General features: G+C 40.4%; 1 protein-coding gene across 1 annotated transcript in view; it reads left to right on the top strand.

Annotated features, from left to right (window-relative positions):
* The first annotated feature begins 3,047 nt into the window (after nucleotides 1-3,047).
* The window catches only part of runx3 (RUNX family transcription factor 3), a 55,220-nt gene continuing 35,209 nt past the window's right edge, over nucleotides 3,048-23,058 (top strand). The window contains exons 1-2 of the mRNA XM_028000325.1: nucleotides 3,048-3,262; nucleotides 3,565-3,652. Coding sequence (XP_027856126.1) covers nucleotides 3,595-3,652 — 58 coding nt within the window. The 5' untranslated portion in view covers nucleotides 3,048-3,262; nucleotides 3,565-3,594. The remainder of the gene's footprint in view (nucleotides 3,263-3,564; nucleotides 3,653-23,058) is intronic.

Genomic DNA, 23,058 nt, shown 5'->3' on the forward strand with positions numbered 1-23,058 from the left:
AGGAAGCCTCGCTATGTGTGAGGTTAAGTCAGAGGCCCGTAGCGGCCTCGTGGACGGACTGATAAAAGCCCTGGGGCCGCGGCTGTGGCCTCAGCGTTCGGCCACACTCGCTGACGCGCCGTGTCATTTAGCCCGCGTTGCCGCCTAACTCAACGGCAACTGCTCATTTACAGGGCAGTGCGGGCTACCAGGAAGAAGAGTGAGCTCTCGCCTCTTTCTCTCTCGTTCTCCAACACACACATGGATTTACGCATGGCATACATATACACACAAACAAAGCTTCTGTCCAACAATTAGCAGAGTGCAATGCGGACCCACGTCCATACACAATGGCAGGGGAAACAGAACCGAAAAACCTATGTATCTGCACACATACAGGTTTCTAGGGAAAGCACTGGGTCACATGAGTGACCAGACGGTGGTTTGGGTCTGTTGTCCCACAGTCAGACGTGGTCACTGTGTCACTAAGAGACAGGAGAAAGGAGAAGGGAAGTGTGGAGACCACAGGTCTGCAAATGCCAGTGATTTGAGAGCTCTCACACAAACAGACATCCACCCAGACACGCACACACGTACATATGTGTAGTTTAGGAGGACAGTCGGCTTCACACAGCAAAATGAAAGTAACTCTGGCAGCATGTTTGTCACCCCGCACATCCATAATTTCTATGTTAATGTTGAGCAATCGGACTGTTACCAAATAACTCGTGAGGAAATCCTTAAGTGAATGGTTTTTTTCTTTAATGGCTTAATATTGGAATACTGCAAGTCAAATCTTTAGAAGAATTTTCATTTTGCTACTGATATTTTTAACAAAATATAGTGTTCGCAAGTAAACATTGAATTGTTATGCCTTGCAAAACAAGGCAAAGTGAAGAAGCTGTAAACGGATTTAAAATGCTTATAGTACACTGCAAAATTAATCACACCCTTTGGAGCCTTTTTTATTTCACTAACTTCAATGTTTTTGATTAGGAGTTTATGTGATGCAACTACCCCTCATCTACACAGTAAAGAGTTCACACTGAGCTACCTTTAATCTGATATCCCTGAATAAAATCCACACAAACTGCATTCAGACATCAAACACCAAAGATCCACAGTTCAGGAGGAAAAGTCTGTCAGTAGAACAATAATTAGCCTTACTCTCCACAAGTCTAGACTTTATTGTAAATCGCAAGAAAAACAAAATTGTTGTAAGAAAAAAATCAAATAAATGACATAATTTTATGTTTTATAGAGCGTGCAGGAGCGGCAAACCTCTGGTAGCAGACGCTCTGGTCAGATAAGACTTCAAACATTTTGCTCTACATGGATAATTTGCTATGAGAGTCATAACCCTAAACTGAAATGCTTTTTTTCAGCAGGTGCAAATAATGAATCCAGTCATGGTGAATGCAAAAAGATATTTGAGGTAAATACAAGAAATTTACCTTAGACTGTAAGCAAAAGTTGGTTCTACTAAATATAAACATATGACATATCTCAGATTCTTTGTAGTAAAAAATGGTAAAAAAAAAAAAAAAAAAACAAACAAAAAAACAAAACAGTACACTATTTTCTTTCTGTGTCAGAGTTTTGTGCTTATTTGTATTCATTTATCACAGAAATGTCCAATAAAATAGATATAGTTGAAGTAAAAAAAAGTCACATTTTTCAGAAAGTATCATTCCCAGAGTGGTGCCTGTTTGGTTGGATTGCTCCGTCTCTTTCCATTAGATTAGGAGTTTAATTTACACTTAAGTTACCTTCTTGCTAAATTAGAGAAGCTGCAACTGAATGGATGAGCTAATGATAATTGCCACATGAACTCAGACAAAATGTGTTCAGGGAGAAATTCTGCATGAAGCTGCAAAACGAAACTTCCCCAATCTCTGTCTAGGGTGAGCCCCCAGCTCACCACAATATTTTAATTGTGCATTTAAACTATTAACAGAGACAGTGGAGCCGTCTGCTCCCAACCATCCCCAGTCTCTACAGCCTGAAATGCGTCTCACTTAATTTGGTTGACTTAAGCTGACTTTTTTTTCAATGCATCTTGCAAAACTTTGGTTGTCACTGGCATGAGAATAATAATAATTGTAAAAGTAATGATGTTTGTATCTCAGCTGCAGACAGGCTGGCAGTCCAAGTCTTCAGTGAAGCACTTTTCCATTCTTAAATTCTAGTTGGAAAATGAAAAAGTGTGAAAACCACAATCAGGTTAGCTCACTGTAAAGTGAGCTAACCTGTAAAGTGAGACGCTACAGTGGGCCTCAAATACTTCAATACTTGCAAAAGGAAGTTTAGAAAAAAGGCATCAAGTTAACGCAAACTTTTTTTTTTTTTACCCAAGTCCATGTGAACTTTGCATTAACTGGGTTTATGCTGACATGTAAGAGTCAATCAAGGCAAATTAGCTGAAAACAAATGAAAAAGAGAAAATTGGAAGGTAACTGTTCAGAGAAAGGGGGAAAGACCCAGGCACAGGCAGAGCTGCTTCTGATGAGACTAAGATTATGATACTATCAAGTGGTAAGTGAGGGTGGAGGTTTTGCGGGCCCAAAACCACCGGTTCTTACTAACACAGATGTGCAGTGAGTCAGACAAACAGACAATAAAACTAGCACAGGACATGCGTACACTGTCAACAGCAACAAGTTCAGGGTAGCTCAGATTAGTCTCAGAAAGCTGCTTCTTTCAATTTCATGCCTCTCATCTCTGCTGTGTTGAGCTTTCAACATTTTACTGCTTCATCTACAATTACTTTAGAGCCTTGGACATTCAACAGCGGCGAAGGCCCCTGTGTGGTTTAAGCTCAAAGGAAAATAAAATGTTTCCAAAACTTCGGACGACCAACGAAAAGTGAGAGTAAGTACTGGAAGTCTGCGAAGCGTGGAAAGTACAGGATGAAACAGAAAAAAAAACTGAAAAAAAAAGCCAAAAGACAGCAGGAGAAGAAGAAGAAGGGAGGGAGAGGGTGGGAGGGAGAGGCCCGGTGACCTCATGTGACATGTGACGTGGGCTCCACCACTCACGGAGGGGAGTGTGTCTGTCTCTCTGTGTGGAGGATGGCGAGGAGGATGCAGAGAGACTGTGGCTTGTAGCCTTTTACTAGCACTGAAGCTCCAGTCAGGCCGCCGCCGCCGAGGAAGAGAAAGAAAAGTGGCAGACCACGCTGTCAGACAAGCGGGTTAACCTCGGAGTGTCGGCCTGTTGAGTGACAGACCGCCAAGTCGGGCTCTGTTACGTGGGCCCCCACCTTCTCTCATCTCCAGCCCTGGTGAGTCCACCTCCTACACCTGGACACCTGAGAACTCTGGCACCGCCAGTGCCATTCAGATTCAGTGCTGCTTCTTTCTCCTCCATTTCTCGCTCAAACACATTCTGATGCAGCTGCTAGCACATGCTGCTGCTCTCTCTGCAAGCTTGTGGCTTGGGATTCCTGTGGTAGTCAGAAAACCCAAAGATTCTTGGTTGCAAACAGAGCTCCAGGAGTTCTTGCCCTCTTAGGCTCGCCTTCCTTCCCGTGCTCGTCTGTTTCACTCTGTGTTTTAATTCTGCTTTTGTCCTCTCTTTCCAAAGGTTGGTGGAGACTGGAGACACTGTCCTGTCATGGCATCCAACAGCATCTTTGACTCCTTCTCCAACTACAGCAGCAGCCTACTTAGAGGTGAGCCCCTAGCCCACCCTCACATCTAACCCACTCTCTACTTGTTTAGACAGTTGATCCATGTCCTTGTTCTTTTTTTTTCTCGTACTGCTCTAATGTGCTGAGACGGATTATACCAAAAAAAAAAAAAAAAAAGAGGATCTGGTTTGCGCTTGACTGATATGGTTCCATAAAGGCCTCTCAGCTTCTGTGTTTTCTGTAGGCTTGATCGAGTAGCTCCATAATGGGATTCTCACCACAGACATTCATTATCAAGTGAAACTCTCTGCGAGAATACGAGCTCAGAGGCTCCATGTGACTGGCTGCTTTACTGGAACACGGCAATGCAATGAAAGAGCGAGTAGGGAAAGGAAAGAAAAAGAAAAACATATTAGTGCCTTACTTCCAGGAGGTACTTTTGGTCTTTGCGGTGAGGTGAGTGCACTTGGCTGTCCTTAATGAAGAAACCATTTGTTACCATGGCATTTGCAATCAGACAGCTTTTGCTCGCAAACAACAATGAGAAGAAGAGGAGAAAGATGGCAAGGCTGTGCCAAATGTCAAGAAAAATAAATGCTGGGCATTGTTGACACTTCAGTTGTTAATCTATGCTGGAGGCTTCAGTCATTTCCAGCCACAGAAAGACAGCAGAGGATAAAAAAAAGCTCCTTTCCCAATTAAGGCCTTGTAGCAGTGTTAATTAGAGACAGCCACAGGAGAAGCACTACCACTTCATAATTGTTTGCAGAATTTATCTTAAAAATCTCTGGAGCCTCACACATACACGCAGTCAGAATCCCCATCTGTGCCTCACGTGAGAACAATCCTCTGATATCCTCTCAGTGACAGAAGGTGATATTCCAGTGTTCTCGCAGCTTCTGCAGGCATTTATAGTTTTCTCATGACACGGCTCCAAGTCACCCCCCTTCTACCACCCATCCTCTACTCCTTTATAACTGTTGGATCTGCGCCCTTCTTCATCAGATCAGCGCATTACCAATGTCAGGTTTCATGAGTGCTGTCTACCACGCTTTTGTTCGCGGGGATCTGATTTTGATTTTGAGATGTAAGGCAGGATTGGAGACAGCGGGTCAAAAAGGGAAACAAGAGCCAGGGCGCTCAAAACAGCGACCAAAATCAATAGCGAATGTGCAATTTTATTTTAAAATCCATGCAGCCAGGGGACTGAAACTGAACTCAAAAAGGAAAAAAGATGTTAAATCATCCACTTCAGTCTGAGAGCATTTAAATTGGGGCTACCACATGCAAGCAACACAACTCAGAATGGTGTGCCACACATGCAAAGAAATTAGACCTTTTTAGGTTCAAACTGAAGTGAATAGAAGCAGTTTTAGAAAAATCAAGCTCATGGAAACGCTGTTTTCAGCTCCTCAGAAGTCAGGAAGCACAAAGCAAGAACAACATCAAATTTATGTGTGCAAATACACACTCTGAAAATCATCTCAATCTTTTCTGTTTTCATGTAGCGGTATCTTTCAAATTTCAAAAAAGCCAAAAAAAGAACAAATCTAAAGGGGAAAATTATGCATCAATTTTATCAGCACAAAAACAACGATCACTGTTCCAGTGTTATTTTGGTAATTCTTTTATATATCACAACCTGTTTCACAGTGCACACATCTAAGCGTGTGATGTGCAACATCAGATGCACTTCGCGTGAGAAGCTAGAGGACGCCTCACCTCAGAAACCTCAGTCCTCCGCTGAAAGCTCAGGGAGACACACACAACTACACACAAATAAAAATGCACAACACACACACGCATACACACAAGGGAACAGACAGTGCTTTTCTCGTGCCGTTTAACTCTGTTGAGTACAAGAAAAAGCTAAAAGTCTGACAGTTAGCGCGTTGCGAGAAACAGAAGGAGACATACATACTTGCGCCTCACTGAGGTGTTAATCTGATGCAGACTCATGGACCTGCTGCACTTCACTGATAACAACCACAATGAGGCTACACCTGCTAACCCTCACACAATTCAAGCAGAGCAGCGTTTCTGGAAAGAAATTAAATAAATAAAGATGCAGGCTCCATAGAAAGAAAAATGAGTCGTAACATTTATAGTTGTGGTTAGTTTGGGAGTATTTACATCAGGTGGAAAACCTGGTTTGTTAGCAGCAGAGACTGGGCCTCTGTGGAGGGTCATATCCTTGGCTCGGTTTCTGTCACCTCATTTCCATCTGCTTGGAAGGGCCGCTGTGTTCCCCCTGCAGGCTGTTTTTATTCATGGTACGCGCTCTGGAGCCAGCTTCCTTTTGTGGCAGACTAAAAAAAGGTCTCGAGTTTATTAGAGTAGAAGGATTTTTATGTGTTTGGCTTATTGTGCTGAATGAATGGAAGTGAGAATTTCAGTGAGAGAAATCCTCAGCACAGTAGCAGCGAGGTTATTTTCGAAGATTTTGCTCCACAAATGCAGAGAAGGCAGCATTTCATCCTCACCAGAAAGAATCTCTCTCACCAGAGATAAAAGACTCAAATGCTGTTTTCAGCGACTTACTTAAGTTAAAAAAAAAAGCCCCTGTACAGTAGCTCCATCAAAAGAGATGCCTTAAAATTTGCTGGATCACATGCCTTGCTTCTGCTGAATTTATTACCAAGTCATATGGAGAAGATTTTGTTCTTTTCTGTTGAATTAACATGCCTGATTAGAGTCCATTCAAAGCCCCGCTGAGTGAGAGGCCCGAGTATGAAAAGACTGGCGTAGCAGGCTGAAAGCTGTAACCAGATATAAAGAGTTTCAATATTTTAAAGCGAAAGCAAATAATATAAAGCTCATGACGACCACAGAGCAGCGAAACCCTGTCTCCAATTTAGTAGAATATAATATATATTTATAAAACTCTGAAGCCATATGGGATAGAAAGAAGGTTCTGGACTTGATTAGGGCTGTAAACGTATTTCTGAGTACTTATTTACTTTCCAGTCCGTCTCGCTGCTTCCACCTCCTGTCAACACAGCTTTATAGAAAACACTTTTAGGGGTTTGCAAGTGTGATGGCTTCGAGGTAGAGGGGTGCACTGTTTATGTGGTCGACTGATCCCAAAGCCTGGCCCGATCCACCCGATTTTGGCTCAAAGCATCGAGCTCCATCCTGCGCCGGTCAAGGTTAGAGTGTTGTTGTAAATATAATTTTCTGGTGGTCGGCGAGCGACCACACTGCCCAAATTCTTCTGCTGCCGATCTGATAGAATGAATTGGCTTCATAATGTTTCTTTTGATTAAAAGACTTGCTCTGAAAGGTTGAGCTGCTTATTTCAACAAGCGCACACTTTAGTGGAGATGTGGGGGGGATAATCCTGCTGCAATGCACAGTGGAGCTGCAGAAAACCAGAGAAGAACCAGTGTGAAGCCAACGTCGGGACTTATTAAGCACTGACCTGATGTGGTCACATTGGACTGGACATCCACATTAATCAACAAAAATAACTTATTTTTCTGCAGAAAAGTATAGAATGATGAAAATAATGATCTAGACCTGCTTCTTTAAGTTTCAGGAAATTTTGTTTTGGAGGAAAATACAAATGCAAAAGTATTCACACGACTTGAACTATCTCCACAAACATTCACAAATTTTATTCACGTTTTAAGTTAAAGAAGCATAAAAAATTTTCAAATGTTCAAATATAACCATAAAATCTTGCACTCTGCCCACATTGTTTCCATTGGGAACAGTGGTGGAAGTATTATGCTGCGGGGAGCTTTTCTTCAGCAAGACAGAAAGCTAGTCAGAGTTAATGTGAGGACTGAGATCTATGGGTGCATTCACACCAGTCCTCTTTAGTCTGCTTTGATCAAACTGTAGTAAGTTTGCATAGAAAGTTGGTTTGTGGAGGTGTGAATGTGCAATAAGACTCTGACAGACCACTCCAAAAGCAGGAAGTGAACAATAGCACAGGGCATTCTGGGTAAATACAACCAAAACCAATGTGCGATGCAAGCCTAACACTAGAGGGGAAAGTAGCTTGTGGTCTTTCACCAATGACAAAAGTGAAATCCTACAACCTCTAAAATCTGACACCACTCCATTTTTATACACATTTTGAAGAAGGAAGTTGCGTTCATGTCTTCTTCAAATGTTTTTGTGTTTTTTCCTTCAGTAGATCTTGGCACAGCGCCCTACAGGCGGTTGAGATGGTGGAGGAACATGTTTTTCAAAGTGTTTGGTTAGTTTGTGTGAAAGCAAAACAGCTGAAAATCTAACAAGTGTTGTAATTTTGGTCCCTAATCAAACCAAGTCTATTGGACTATCAGTTGCGAAAACAACCTAAGTGTAAGGAAATCCTAGCATAAAACCTGAGACTGATGTCTTCCTGAAAAAAAACAAAACTTAATGAAGTATGAATAATTTTACAAGACACTGTATATTTAAATGAGATTTTTTTTTAAATAATTGCAAAACATATTTGTGCTTGTGCTTCACACATTACCCGATTGGGTTTTATAACAAAAACTAGCTTGAATACATTTGGTTTCCATCAAAGATGACTAATTTCAAGTAAAGCCACTATCTTGATTTCCTAATTTTCTTTTCCATTTTGTTTCAAACCTACGCCCTAAACCACAGGACGGTCTCAGGGCCTATAAAGCGGTAAAGCCAGGGCCGTAGCAAAAACACAAGCATCATTGTGAGCTAATTTATGCATCGACCTAAAATTATGTCGCAACCAAATTCGATACGCTGGCAATTTCCAGCCGAGATGAAAATAAGTCAAACAATTTAAAGGTTCATCACAGGTTTGCTTTGTTTTTTCGGGGGGTGACTCAGAAGAAGAAAGAAAAGTTTTGTTTAGACTCCTCCCTGCATTGTTAACATGAATTCTGCTGCAGCAAGAAGGTGGAAAATCAAAACATGACCAAGAGCGACCTCGACTGCTTTGCACTTTAGTTTTTAACATTACAGCTGCATCCTAACCCACAAATTACTTTAATGGGCAGGCATGGGCCTGGTCCTTAGCACAAAAATTGACTTCAACTTATGGAGATCCCACATGCTCTGAAACATAGCAGACAGCAACATCATTTATGTCTTTGACTGTAGACAAGGGTAATGGGAATTTATCATGTGTGAAAATTTAGCTAAGATCTAAAGGCACCATCAAAGAATTAAAAAATCATGTTTTTCACATCCTTTCGCAGTGAATCTTCACTTCATTATGACTAACTTTAATCATGCTCAAAACATCCTTATAGTCGATCTTTCTTCCCATAAGCAATAAAGAAAGAACCTAATTACGGAGGAGGAAAAATGCAGATAATGATAGGATGCGAGGCTTTGCAGGATACAAGATGTTCTCTGATTCTGCATTTTCCCAGAATTTTTTTTCTCAACTTGTTTACATACATTGTTGACGCTCCAATAAAACATGTTTTTGTTTTGTTTTTTTGGGTAGGGGTGGCGTTCTCCTGTCTCTTCAAACATAATTTTCACTGCAGATAATTAATTTTTTTTATGATTTTTTTTTTCTTGTTTTGTGGAGCTAGCGTTTCAAAAATGGGATTTCAGTTCTCTGTTCAACTACTCATCAGGGGGAACAAATAACCGTCAGTGCTCCTAACTGCGTCACTAATGGGCCACCTAATTGTTCCTTCCTTTTGGGCAAATTTGATCATTCTCATTTATGTTACAACTGAAAGAAAAGAAAATTGCAGAGTTAGTCTGAAGTGGTGGAAAGTGTTGAAGTTACAGCTGAAAGACAGCCTTGTATTGCTTTTAGCTTGCTGACTTTGCTGATCCAAACAGGTGGAAAGTCAGCCCTGTTTGATGCATGTGATCAAAATTTTCCAGCATACGCAGAAACTGAAGAGCGAAAATGACGGTTAACCTTAATATATAAGGCTACGTGTCAAAGTATGTTTTGTGGCCAGATGCAGCATCTTAAATGCACCATTACAGGAAGTCCCATACAACCCTCTGAATAATAAACAGTTTTAATTTAGCTGTTTTAATTCAAATCTACTTCCTGTTTAAAGGCTAATTCTATGTCTCTCATTTATTTTGTGTCGTACAACAGCAGCTTTCTGTAGAGTTTGCAGACAGATCGCAGGTTGTTTTTTTTTTTGCCCTGAAGTAAACTTCAGAGGACTCGTATTTTCTGCGCAGTGCCTCACTTCTGTATCGGCTCAGTAGGAAACACCATGCCAGGGATTCCCCCTAAGCAGAAGTGGCCCTGCGCTCCTTCTGTATCGTCTGTCTACAGCGAGGTCACTCCGTCTGCTTTTCTCACGGACGCAGCAGTCACAAGCACAGATGTACAGTTGTGTTTTTTAAAAAAACAGCCGACTGACATCACTTACCAGATCACACGCCTGTTTTGATAGAAATTAGATGTCTAGATATTATTCATACCCTGACAGATTTAAAAAAACTAAAGTTATTTTTCATTCAACTGCATTAAGTTGAATAAGCCCACATTTATACATTAAAATGTATTTTTGTTGGTCTGATGTCATGTTCTAACCTTAAATGTTATAAATTTATTAGTAGTTAACAAAAACTCCTCATAATGCATAGGAGTCTGGCTGGACTGTTCCATTAGTATTTTTTTCTAGTCAGAAGAAACATTTTGGTTAACTTAGAAGATGTTATAAACTTATAAATTGGTGCCTCCATTACTCCAACTTGGATTAACTGAAACATAATAGATTATTTAAGTTTAAATTTGCAAATATATGAATACTTGGGATTAAGTGTGGGGCTATTTCTCATAATCTGTTGTACCAATTTACGACAAACCGGGAATCCTGGATCAGTTTAAATACAACAAAAATACTTTAGGAGGTCATGTTGTCTTATGCTGAAGAGGAAATCCTGTTGTCATGTTTTGGGTACTTCAATGACATGACAACCCCAACTGCCCCAGTACTCCAGTAGCACCTTAGTTAACTTTATGGACTGGCCAGCTCAATCCAAGGACCTTAATCCAATAATCAAACATGGTTGTACAAACCCCAAACAGATGTTACACACAAAAAATATGTGTTGTGTGTTTCACGGCATTTTTTTTATCATATTATGAAAGAATATTTGAGTTTATATATATAAAAAAAATCAAACAGTTTTGGTTATTTGAGGTGCCTCTTTTATAGAGTGCTAACAAACTTAACCAATTTTTCTTGGGAATAGGACGTGCAGTGTTCCTTGGAAATTTGTGTGCATGGAAATAAAAGCTATTATAAAAATGTTGAGTTTTACTCACCTCTTAATGCATACTACTATTATTTTGAATGCAAGAGGTTTTACGGCATATGAACATGATTTAATTGCCACATATGGGGCACATGCACACAGACAGGAGTGGGAGTCTTGCTATTGCTGAGTCAGAGAGGAGAAGTGCATGTCATCATGACGAGTATGACGTTTCTTTCAGCTCTAAGTGCCATCTGAGTTCATCCTAATAGCTGGTCCAGGTTAACATATGGCCTCCCAATGGCTTACTCCAGTAGAATTACTCACTGGGTGACTGAACAGCAGCGTCTCTAATAATCAGCTGAAATCTGTGCATTGAAATGAGCATTTCAAAGCTTTTGCTGTCTTTTAAAATCTTGCTGGACTCCCTCTCTTCAGAACTGAAGCACATAAATGCTTTTATTAGCCAAGGAACATCCAGTTCTCTTATTTTCTGGAATTTGATAAAAAACATTAGAAAGACAACTAGTTCTGCTAACACAGCCAACCTGGCAGAAAGTTTGTGTCACATTGACTCGAATGCAGCTTTTCCCCTTTAATCATCGTGATGACGTAAGAGGCAGACAGTGGGCCACTCATTCATGCCGTACATGAGGTTTGATTAACCTAATCACCAGGCAGCCATATCCAGAGCTACTGATTGGGTTTACAAACGCTGCTTGTCATCGTTGTGTCATTAGCTCGTCGTTAGCTGTGGCTGCCTTGACGTGGAGCGGCGACGTGCCGGGCCTAAACACAGCAATCAGGGGATTAGAGTCTGAGCCTCACTGGACGCCTCGGGCTCTGAGTCAAAAGAGAAAAATCCTGCATTGATATTTGTTCTCCACGTGGCTGCTTTGCTCCTCGTACAGAGGTAACGCCACTGCTCATTAGCTGTAAAGATGATGAGAGGAAGCATTCAGTGACTCTGGACCCGCAGGTGGTTTTCAGGATTAAAACAAATCCAAGGGGACGCAAAGGCTTCCAACTGGTTTAGCTTAATCTTAAAGTGGGAATCAAGCCCAGCTGTGACTCTCTTCTGCCACAGCTACACCGATGTCTTTTAATTCTTTTAATGAGTTTTATAATCATCAAATGATCAAACGGTACTTGAATAAGGTATGGCAATATTATGTGTCTGAGGGATTTCCAGAGCTCCTTGACTTGCAGCCACTTGAGCCACCACACCCCTGCTTCCTCGCGATGAGAAGCCCAGAGGGCCCGTCGAATACTTTCCAAGAGTTGTCTCACGTCTGCAGAGGAAAGTGGCATGGACAGTTGTCAGGAAACCGGCACCAGGTTCCTGCTCCAATCTGGTTGAAGTCTGCAGTGAGTCAGAAGGAGCTCTGAAAGAGTGACCTTCTGAATGAGGTTTTTGAAGTCTGTTTGCTCAGGAATGACTGTGACAGAACCTGACAGAACCGACCCCACTGAAAGAACGCCTGAGCAGCAATGGAACAAGTTGAAAGAACATAAAAATAGTAGAAAAGTCAAAAACCAATACATGCTGTGTGTTTGTGTGTTTTTAGACTGCTATGCTTGAATTCATGGGAGCAGAGGTACCATACAGGAACAAAAAAAGAAAAGAAAACAAAGCAGTGTTGATGAAAGCAGTTTGCCCAGCTCCCTTCATACGCACTGGTTATTTTGACACTAATCTATACAAAATATTCAGCTTCAAAAATGTGAATACAACGCAAAAATACAAATATTGACTTCAAAGATAAATTATTGAAAACCACTGTATGCATTTAGATAAATGTTAACAAATTTAGTAAATTAAAATGAATCTCAGATTAAATATTTATCTCATGAATTTCTTTGAGAAAAGAAAAAAATGGTGCATCTCAGTCTGAATATCTTTCGAAAGTCAGTCTGTTTCAAGAATCTGTTTCAGTTCAAAAGTAAAACTCTTTCATTATATAGATGTGTTACACACTGCAGCTATATATTTTAAGCTTTTATTCCATTATTATTGATGAAAACCTAAAATCCCATTTTTTGAAAAGTTCTATTAACTTACCATCAGATAAATACTGCTGGCATGGCCGACGCAATCACGAGAAAGACGTCTGAACTGATAGCTTTCCAGCAGAAAGTCACTGACACGTCTGCAATTAGGGTAAGCCACAAAAAGTCTTATTCAAAAGACGGTGCAGTATGCGTACGTCAATAGAAAGTTTAGGGGAAGGAAAAAGTGTGGTTGAAAAAAGTGCCTGGAGGTGATCAAACACCCATTGAAAAATTTGGCAAAGTACTTCAAAAGCCACCAAGCATAGAGGTGCTTAGGATATACCCAAAAATGGTGGCATTCTTTATGTTAATGCTGAATTATTGTTATTTATAACAATAATTTATGAATTATTGTTATATAATTTATAAATTATATAACAATTCATAAATTGTTATATAAATTTTATAACAATTTATAAAATTGTTATAAGACAGTTGTTATAAAACAATTTTATAAACATCTTACCTAGATTAAGGAGAAAAAGCAGTACATAGATGTAACAGTAGTGTACTACAAGGGGGAGCAAGCAGATATGGATGCTATAAGCAGAACAGATTGATTATATTGACTTGTATTCCTAATAAAATAAGATAAGACAAAACCAGATGATAAAACAAGCTCTAGTCTACTGTTTGTTGGTGAAAAACTTTTAAAGCCATTTGAACATACAATGCAGTCGTCGCTCTTCACATCATGCGTTGCAGACCTGACCATGTTCCTTCACAGTTCAAAGTAACAGCGACTAGTCTGAAAAAGTAAAAACATGTGGCTTTTGTTGCAGAGAGGAATGAACAACAGCATTCCACGAGCAGCCACATCAAAGTTCTCCCCTGCAGTGGCGCTAAATAAGGGCAGACCATCCTGTTCACCCCTACTGACATCGTCCCTGATAATTAACAAACATTTTAAAACTGACACTTTTTCCTCATCGGTTTCAATCAAATGTGTAGGGCTTCGATCAAGGGGGGACAGCCACACAACATGCACAAAGAGCCATTGTCTGCTGGTGAAAATGTGGTTTACAGGCTTGGCTATAAGGGCCCGGTGGTTGCTGGAAGCCATGCGCACTTCCTAATATTCAGCTCACATGCGATTTCATTTTGAGAGAGGTCTGTGCTGTGGGGCTTTGCCTTTGTGTGAGAGGGAAGCCTCACAACTTATTTTCCGAGTTGACAGACTGCTATACCCCCCTCCTCCTCCTGCTGCTGCTCCCCTGCTCTCCTCACCCCCTCTTCCCTCTCTCCGGTGGCGCTACTATATTTGTGTGGGATCTCAAGCGAGGGAAGAGTAGACACAGGCTGTGTTGCCATTCAAACGTGTTCGAGCTGTCAGACTGAATGGCTTCCAGCTCCGCGATCTGTCTCCTCTCCACGTCAGAGGGAGCTGTTTGATCTGACACAGAGACTCCATTGCAGACACAGGGAAGTTCAACTGCAGGGAGTTGGATGGTTTCAGCAGGCCAGAGAGGAAAAGGTTTGCACACACAGTCTGGTTGCAATCTTGGTGTCTGTGCTGTGTATCTATAAATGTCTCCGAGCATTACTTGTCCTTTTAGTAGGTGTGTGTGGTTACAAACTGGGCTGACATATTTTTGGGGCACTGCTGTGCAAAAGGCCGATGACGCACTAGGTAATGATTTCACTGCTTCGATGCAACGACAGAGAGGTTAGTTGCTGAGGTGGTGAGATATGAAGCACGCCGTCGTCTTTATCACACACAACATAGCTCACGCTCAGATTCTCGGCGCGTCGGTCACCTCATAGCGCAGCGCCACAGTCCAACAGAACTGAGCAGTTGCTGGTGTGAGAGTGATGAAATAGCAGGCGATGGTTTGATAAATATGCATCAATGGTTGAGCCACAGACCGTCACTACATCCCCTACAATTAATGTGGCCGAGACTTCAAATAAGCAAGAGGAACTCTGAAATTAGACTTGATTTTCCAGGACAACTTCATTAAGAGAGGATTTGGGAACATCACCTGCTTGCAGTTTGCGCTAGCAGTTAAGGAGCAGAAGAGGAGTGAATTGATGTGGCTTCTGTGAAAGATTTAAAATACTGATCTGTGTGTGGCAGCTGGGCTCTGGCACCAGTGCGTGGCAGTTAAACTGTCACTAACAGGAACTGTAAATCTTTGGCAGAAGGTGAATGCATTCAGACAGTCCCACAGGTGCTGCATATACAATCTGAGCAAAAGTATTCATACCCATTGAACTTTCTCACATTTGTTCCCTCTTACAAACAGAAAGCCTCAATCTGTTTCATGCAGATTTCAGAGGATGGACCAACACAAACTAGTGCATAATGTAAAGCAGAATGACAATGATAAATGGCTTTCAAAAATGTATATAAACATAATCTGGAAAGTGTGGCATGCATATGTTTAGCTCAATGGACACAGCAATATGTAGAACGAACTTGGGCTGTAATGGCAGTTGGACGTTATGTATATACAAGCTTTGCACATCTAAAAACTGAAATCAATGCCCATTCTTTTTACAAAATAGCTCAATCTCATCCAGACTGAATGGTCAAAGTCTGAATATCAGTTTTCAGTTATTGACAGATTAAGAACTTTGACTGAACCATTAACACACCCTTATTTTTTCCAGGTTTTGTATTTAGTTCCAAGTCATGTTCTCATGAACCCTGACAAGTTTTCCTGCTCCTGGGAAGACAAAAACATCCATATTGATGCAGCCAACACTATGTGTCATAGGAAAATGTGCAGAGATTGTTTTCCTCCACAGAAATTGTTTTGCATGTAGGCCAAAAAGTTTAATATTTACCTCATCTGACCAGAACACCTTCATCCAGCATTTACTGTGTCCCCTGCAGGGCTTGTGGCAAACAGCAAATTATCCTTTTTTTTATTTTTCTTTAAATCGCTACATTCTTGATAAAGCCCAGATTGGTGGTTGACAACAGATTTTTACACCTAAGTTGAGAATCTCAGCAGATCCCCCAGAGGCGCTTCTCTGGTTAATGGTTTCCTTGCCCCTTCTGTCATCGTAGGTTGTCAGCCATGTTGTGATGGATTTGAAATGGTGCCATAGTTGTGATGATATATTGAACAGAGCTATGTGAGGGGTTCAACGTTTTGGTGTAATGTTGCTTTATATCCTGGAAACTGCAAATGTCCACGCAGGAAGCCATCTGCAGAAAAGTGTGGCTCTCTCTTTGTGACAGTTTCGTTTACATATGCTTTAGCGGCGTGACGCATACTGAAGAGGGAGGTGTGTTCCCAGGTTGTCTGTGCCGTGTGTGAAAGATGTGTGTGAATCTGAGCGTCCTGCAACCATGTAACTGCAGGTCGATGCTTCTGTTTCGGATGAAGCATGAGAGAGCCTTTAAGCTTCTCCAAACCTTAGGTCCTGACTTGTCTGTAGTGTTTAATGGTCTTCATGATGCTGTTTGTTCGCTAATGTTATCAACAAATCTCTGAGGATTACACAGAGCAGTTAAATTTCTAGTAAGATTTTTTTTTTTATCTTCAACTTCATAATTATTCATTACTTAGTGTTTCTCTGTTATATAGAAATCTCAATAAACAACTTTGAAGTTTGTGGTTGTAACGCAGCAAAATATTATGAGGCTTCAGGGGTGCTCATGCTTTTTCCTTCCACTGTAAGTGTTTGTGTTTCCCAATCCTTCGGTTTTTGTCTGTCCCTGAGCCATCTTTAGGTGCACTCAGCAAACTTTTAGCAGGACTCTTTTGGCAAAGTCACGATGGCTTATGTGTTTGTCTGTAGGGGGTGGTGGTGCTGTCACTTTGGCAAGGCAACTGCACATATTGCAGCGATTACCACAGCGGAAAAATGTTTTTCTGCAACATACAATTACTACAGATTACAGATTGCCGTCCTTGCATCAGAAGCCCTCGCCAGAAAAGGAGAAACACTGCATTTGTGTGTGGATGTGTGTCGATACACACAAACAGACAGAGACCCAGAGACAAAGAAAGATGAGAAATGATTATAGCTCACACCAAAAACCACAACTGAAAAAAATGGGGGAGTTGACGTATTTATGGGTCTCATTTAGATTTAAAACTTATACTGACTTTCAGGGGTAAATAAAGGAAGAAGAAATGCAATCTGTCCTTCAGTACCATGAAGAAAAGCAGCGTAGGGTACATTCATGAATCCTTTGTCCATCAACATCAGCATTATGAATACTGTACTCTGATGTCCTCATGGCGTACACAATACTAAATACCACACGTTACATTAATTTGGTTCCAGGTTACAAATCATGATGAGCATCAGAAACTTTCCTTCAGGTCACACTAAACAATATAGCCAAAAAGTGGTGCCCCGCAGCAAGGCAGGGCCCTATTTACAAACCCACCAGATCAAAACTCAACCCAAAGTGCTCCTATAATAGGCACTGGGGCCTTTTGGTGAGCTTACCATCCAGTTCTACTTTTAGTGGGTTTCCAAAAGAATAAACAGGCCTGCAAACCACATCACAGGCAGCTCACTGTCATCGTTGGGTGAGTGTACCCGACGGATGATGTGAGGGCGGGGCGAGAGTGACACTGAGGTCTACGGGGAGTTACCCCCATCACCCAACCCCCGGCTGCTCAGGGTGTGGAGTGTCTTATTGAACTGCGGCTGAAAGGACAGGGAGAGGGTCTGACCCCACTCAAATCCCGATTACACTGAACCGATCAGGCTGCCTCATAATCTGCCACGAATGAACAGCTCCTGAAACTTTGGTGTTGAAAAGAGATTGGTCACACAATTACGTTTTGATACCCAAACTGGATTTGAATTCAGGAAACAGTGGAGGAAAAAAATCTATTGAAGGAGTGAAAGTATTAAAAAATACTTTCCTTGCCCCTTCTGTCATCGTAGGTTGTCAGCCATGTTGTGATGGATTTGAAATGGTGCCATAGTTGTGATAATATATTGAACAGAGCTATGTGAGGGGTTCAACGTTTTGGTGTAATGTTGCTTTATATCCTGGAAACTGCAAAAATAAAAAATAAAACTCCTTCAAAGTACCATGTAAAGTGAATTATATATTCAATAACACTAGGTGCAAGTTGCTCTAAGGTAAAATATATGTTAAATATGAAAACACACTATATCAAAGATCTGTCTGCACAAAATATATAAATATAAAATAAAATATTTAAGTAGAAGCTACAAATCAAGTGTTGAAAAATCTCAATTAAATGATTTAGTTTAACAATAAACTTTACTTCCTTGTTACATATTTAAACAATATGCTTTAATGTACTGTAATATCTAAATGAATGCTGACTTTGAATGCTGGTTACTAAAAATCCCTGCCTATTTAGGCCCATTAGATAATGTGAAGCACATAAAAAATTTAAAATGCAGGCTATTCCTATGAAATGAAAAAAAAGCATCTCGGTTTCAAAGTTTTGTTTGAATGGAACTTGCATGAACATCCAACTGCTGGTGGATAAATCAAAATATCATAAAAAAGTGAACTTCTTTCAGCAATTTAGATCAAAATGTGAACCCATGTGTGATATAGATTCATTACAAACACAGACATGTATCTGAGGCATTTGTTTCTGCCCAAAATGTTGTTTTTCAGAAAATGTAAATATTACAAAACAGCATGTTCCTTGGCTGCACAGTGGCGCAGTTGGTAGCACTGTTGCCTTGCAGCAAGAAGGTCCTGGGTTCGATTCCCGGCCGGGGTCTTTCTGCATGGAGTTTGCATGTTCTCCCTGTGCATGCGTGGGTTCTCTCCGGGTACTCCGGCTTCCTCCCACAGTCCAAAAACATGACTGTCAGGTCAATTGGTTTCTCTAAATTCTCCCTAGGTGTGAGTGTGTGTGTGAATGGTTGTTTGTCCTGTATGTCTCTGTGTTGCCCTGCGACAGACTGGCGACCTGTCCGGGGTGTACCCCGCCTCTCGCCCGGAATGTAGCTGGAGATGGGCACCAGCAACCCTCCCGACCCCATTAGGGACAAGGGTGAACGGAAAATGGATGGTTGGATGGATGGCATGTTCCTTGTGCACCTTTTTGTGCAGCACTTCTTCCTTCAACTCAACTTTCCATTATTTAACATGCTTGGAAACAGAGAATTACTTCAGTAAAATTCTCCTGTGACTTACCCTCCTTATAGAGGCTGTCAACGACTGTCTGCTGAGCTAATGTTAAGTCAGCAGTCTTCCCAGTATCATCTGAACCATTACATACAGTACATAGAATTTCTGAAACTAAAATCATCATGTAATGCAAACAGTGCTTCTCCAAACAGCACTTTACTGGATGGCTTGAAGTTTGCTTTCAGAATTCATTATTTTTTACTCAAAGTGTCATGTTAAAAGCTGCGACTTTTAACATGTTGCAGCTCTTTACATGAGGATTATTTCATCCTCATGTAATAATTTCAGCACATTTTGATTGTCAAGACGTAATGTGTATTTGCTCACTGTAACTAAAGGTCGATTCTACTGGTTTACAAATTGCTTCAAGCTTGTTTAAATTTTCCCCAGCAAACATCTGGTGCTGAATACAGTTGTGACAATGTATTCCAATGTCTAGTAGTACAATAAAACATCAGTATAACATTTGATAAATTTTTGTTTCACAAAGTTTTGTTCAGCTTTCTAACAGCCCCTTTTTACTACAAATGTATTCCATGTTTTTGTTAATTGTCTAAAGAAAATTAATCGGACATTTGCATAAATAATAGGTACCTTTAAGGGCAGATATGAATATCTACCAGAAGAGCTTTTTTAACCTTTAAAGATGCAAAACCTGACCTTTATTAACAATGTTGCAATGTTGCAGAGGATACAGTCATAATGGCAGCTTGGTAAAAGTTCCCAAGATGTTCAACGACTGTCTGCTGAGCTAATGTTAAGTGAGCAATCTTCCCAGTATCATCTGAGCCATTACGTACATAGAATTTCTGAAACTAAAATCATCACCCACTGTTTAAAACAAAAGTAGTACAATAACGTTGCCTAAAATATTGAACTGTCTTACCTTTATGTTTCTCTACTCATTTGACAATTGATACCAACTACAGTTTTGAATTAACCCCCTTTTTTTTGTGCAGAAACTTTTAAGATAAAGTTGTGGTCAAAACAGTAAATGTGGGGTCTTGAATTTACCTCCAGTAATAAAATTAGCCTAAAGAATGATTGGAAACAGCGTCTTTATGTAAAATTTATGGCCTACATGAAAAAATGTTTGATAAATCAGAGTGTAGTTACTGTTTCCTTGTTTGTTTTGCAAGTTAGTCTAGTATTTAACAAAATAAGTCATATTCAGCACTTTAAATAATTGTTTTCACCTTTTAATAAGTCTGTATATTTGATTTCCTTTACATATTTGTACTAATTTACTTATATTGTTTTAATTCTTATTTAAGTGAAGCCATACGATCATTTTAAAGTGCAGCTGTCACTTTGATATGGCATCACAGATCCTCTCGATTTAAAAATTATAACTTGAAAAGTACTTTGTCTAATGTATGAAATTAAATGTTTAACATAAAACAATCTTTTTTTTTCTTCACAGTGTGAAAATAAATAGAATTGCTAATTAAATGTGGTACTTGAGTAAATATATTTAGATTGCTCTGGAGGATTAAGGATGTGTCAGACAGCTACATGCATCAAATGTCTGAAAATCTCTTTAAGAAGCCCGTTTACATTCAGCAGACAGAAATAAAAACCTTTTTGGAGTTTTCCCTTAGCAGCCATTATGACGCTCAGTTGTTTCAGACAAATTTAATAAGCCCTCTGATATGTACCTTTTTTCTAAAATGCAAGCAGAATATTAAAGATGTATGAGATGAATGTGCTCATTGTCTCCTCCGGTGACCGCTGCATCTCAGCTCATCACGCTTACATAGTAATTAGATGCTGGGTTTGGAAATGTCACCGCTCTGTTCATTTTCGCCTGGATAAAATACGCTCTCGGTGCCTTCAAGGATCTGAAATTAGGGGCCTGACACTCTTATTTATGAGTTATTGGATGTACAAAGCGAAGCTCCATGAGAAAAACTGCAGACGTTTGAGTACACAGATGCATTCCTGCCATCATTAAAACTAACACAGACGACCTCGGTGGACAAAAAAGAAACATACAAATTTGTATGATCGAAATTGCTCAATGTGTTTCCTATTTTCTTGTCTGAACATCAAAATGGGCAAAAATGACCGCCAATTGTGATGTGCTGACACGTTGTGTAATCAAAATTTGAGGAAGAATCAGCCATCAGAGCAGCGAAAGACCCAAAACCCAAACAGTCTGTACCCACTCAGTGTTGTTTAAAAGTTTCTCCATATACTTGTGTATATAAACACTCTGACGCTAGAATATGATTTGGCTTTGAGGAGACTGGCACAAATGACTTTTGGTGACTTACATCATGCTTGGGGAGTCTAATCACAGACACTCTTGTCATATCAAGCAGAAAAAAAGTCCACTTCACAGCGAACTGCGTTTCAACAAAAAAGAGAAAAAATAGGAGGGAAGGGTAAACAAGCCCGACGTTCCACAGCCACCACAGAATTCATCATTCATGGAGAAAAAAAAATACCTCAAGCCCCAAAAGAAGAGCTAATTTAATCCGAGAGGAATAAAACTCCATTTCATAGGAGTCGTTCATTCAGAACACTCATATTTCCAGTGAAGAGAAACCCCCAGCTGAAACTCGAGCAGACACTTTTCGGAAGGAATGCATTCGGTGGGTTGAGGGCCAAAGCTCGCCCTGTAATTTGTGAATGTACAGAAATGTGTGAGCGCCACAGCTTCTCTAAAGATAGAAATCTTTGTCTTATGTCATCGCTGAACCTCAAACTATTTCTAATTGCCCCCCTCTCCCTACCTCTAGCCCCCTTTTTTTCCAAATGAATAACTACCCCTCCAAAAGGCTTATGTGTGCCACGTCTGAACTGAAAATAGCCTGGGAGTTTACACAAGCTAATAGATCAAATTCAGTAAAAAACAAGAAACTTTGAAAGCAGCTTCATGTATCTCAGACTGTCCCTGACTTCAAAGTGACTTTTAAGTGGCGCTGAAAGCTGTGTGGGTGGCATTTAGAGGCAGGTATATATTGCAGACCCCAAAGGCTTTCACTGGTTTCTCTGCTAAGGGTTATCACAGTCATATTAGTCTTTACATTCTGACTCATTACACAAGAAAACTTAAAGTATGAGGGGTTTTCTTCAGCTTTAAAGCAGAATAATGATGGAAAGCGTCAATGCAAGAAGTCCAAAATTAGATCTTTGGTTCAAATTATTAAAAAGAAGACATTTTAAGATGATCTTTCCGATAGTTCATCAATTTTCTGATACAGCAAGCTCTGGTTTATTTTTTTTTTTTTCAAATGGGGAGAACGTCTTCATCACAGGTTTTCACATTGTAACCACTTGTTAACAATGATGTGATGCTCTTGTCATTTGCAACTGCAGGCTCTGTTTTCCTCTTTATTCTTTTAATGGCAAGTAACCTATATGCCCTGGCCTATTTTTGAGGTGGGTTCGGGGGTTTCACATGTCCTCCAGGAGTTCTTGTCTTGATTTCAGGCTCAGCCCATTCGGATCATTAAAAATCGTTCAGGGGCACGGCGGGCTCCGTCCTCAATGCCTGTGCGGCTGAAACCGTAGAAACTGCGTGCTGAAATGCGGCGGTCTAAATGTGACAGGCGCCCGGAGCGCACATTACGGCTGAGTGGGGTGAAGCTGGAGCATGCGGTCACGTATTAATAATGAACTACGGCAGGAGGACAGCTAAAATATCAGCAGCATTGTCACTGTCCCAGTTGAGTTGTACTTGAAATAGATGCTGCATGATAGGTGATCTGAATGGACATGATGTTGTTTTTTTCTTTTTTAAGATTAAGGGTTGCAGATTTGATCCCTGAATGCAGGGAACGCTTCAAAAAGTTTTGCAAGAGGTGGCAAGTCAGCAATCTTTGTGTGGCACCACACTGAATATATCAGAGCAGCCATTCTCTCCTCAATACTCCCCTTGTGGGTACCACTGATATGAACTTACAAAGTGAGCTTGAACTGAGGGAAATTTCTGATTTTTAATCTTTTATAACTTTCTTTTTTTTTTCTTTAATCTGAATCGGAATCGTTTCAAGTATTTTGCCATGTTTCTCAAAATCATATTTTCATAATCATTTAGCAGTAGGGCCATCAAGGAAGGGTCAGCAGCACAAGGGCCACCATTCATTGGCTTGAAATAATTTAAGATAAATGACATTTTGTA

Source organism: Xiphophorus couchianus, chromosome 19 (assembly GCF_001444195.1).
Source record: "Xiphophorus couchianus chromosome 19, X_couchianus-1.0, whole genome shotgun sequence".
Taxonomy (NCBI): domain Eukaryota; kingdom Metazoa; phylum Chordata; class Actinopteri; order Cyprinodontiformes; family Poeciliidae; genus Xiphophorus; species Xiphophorus couchianus.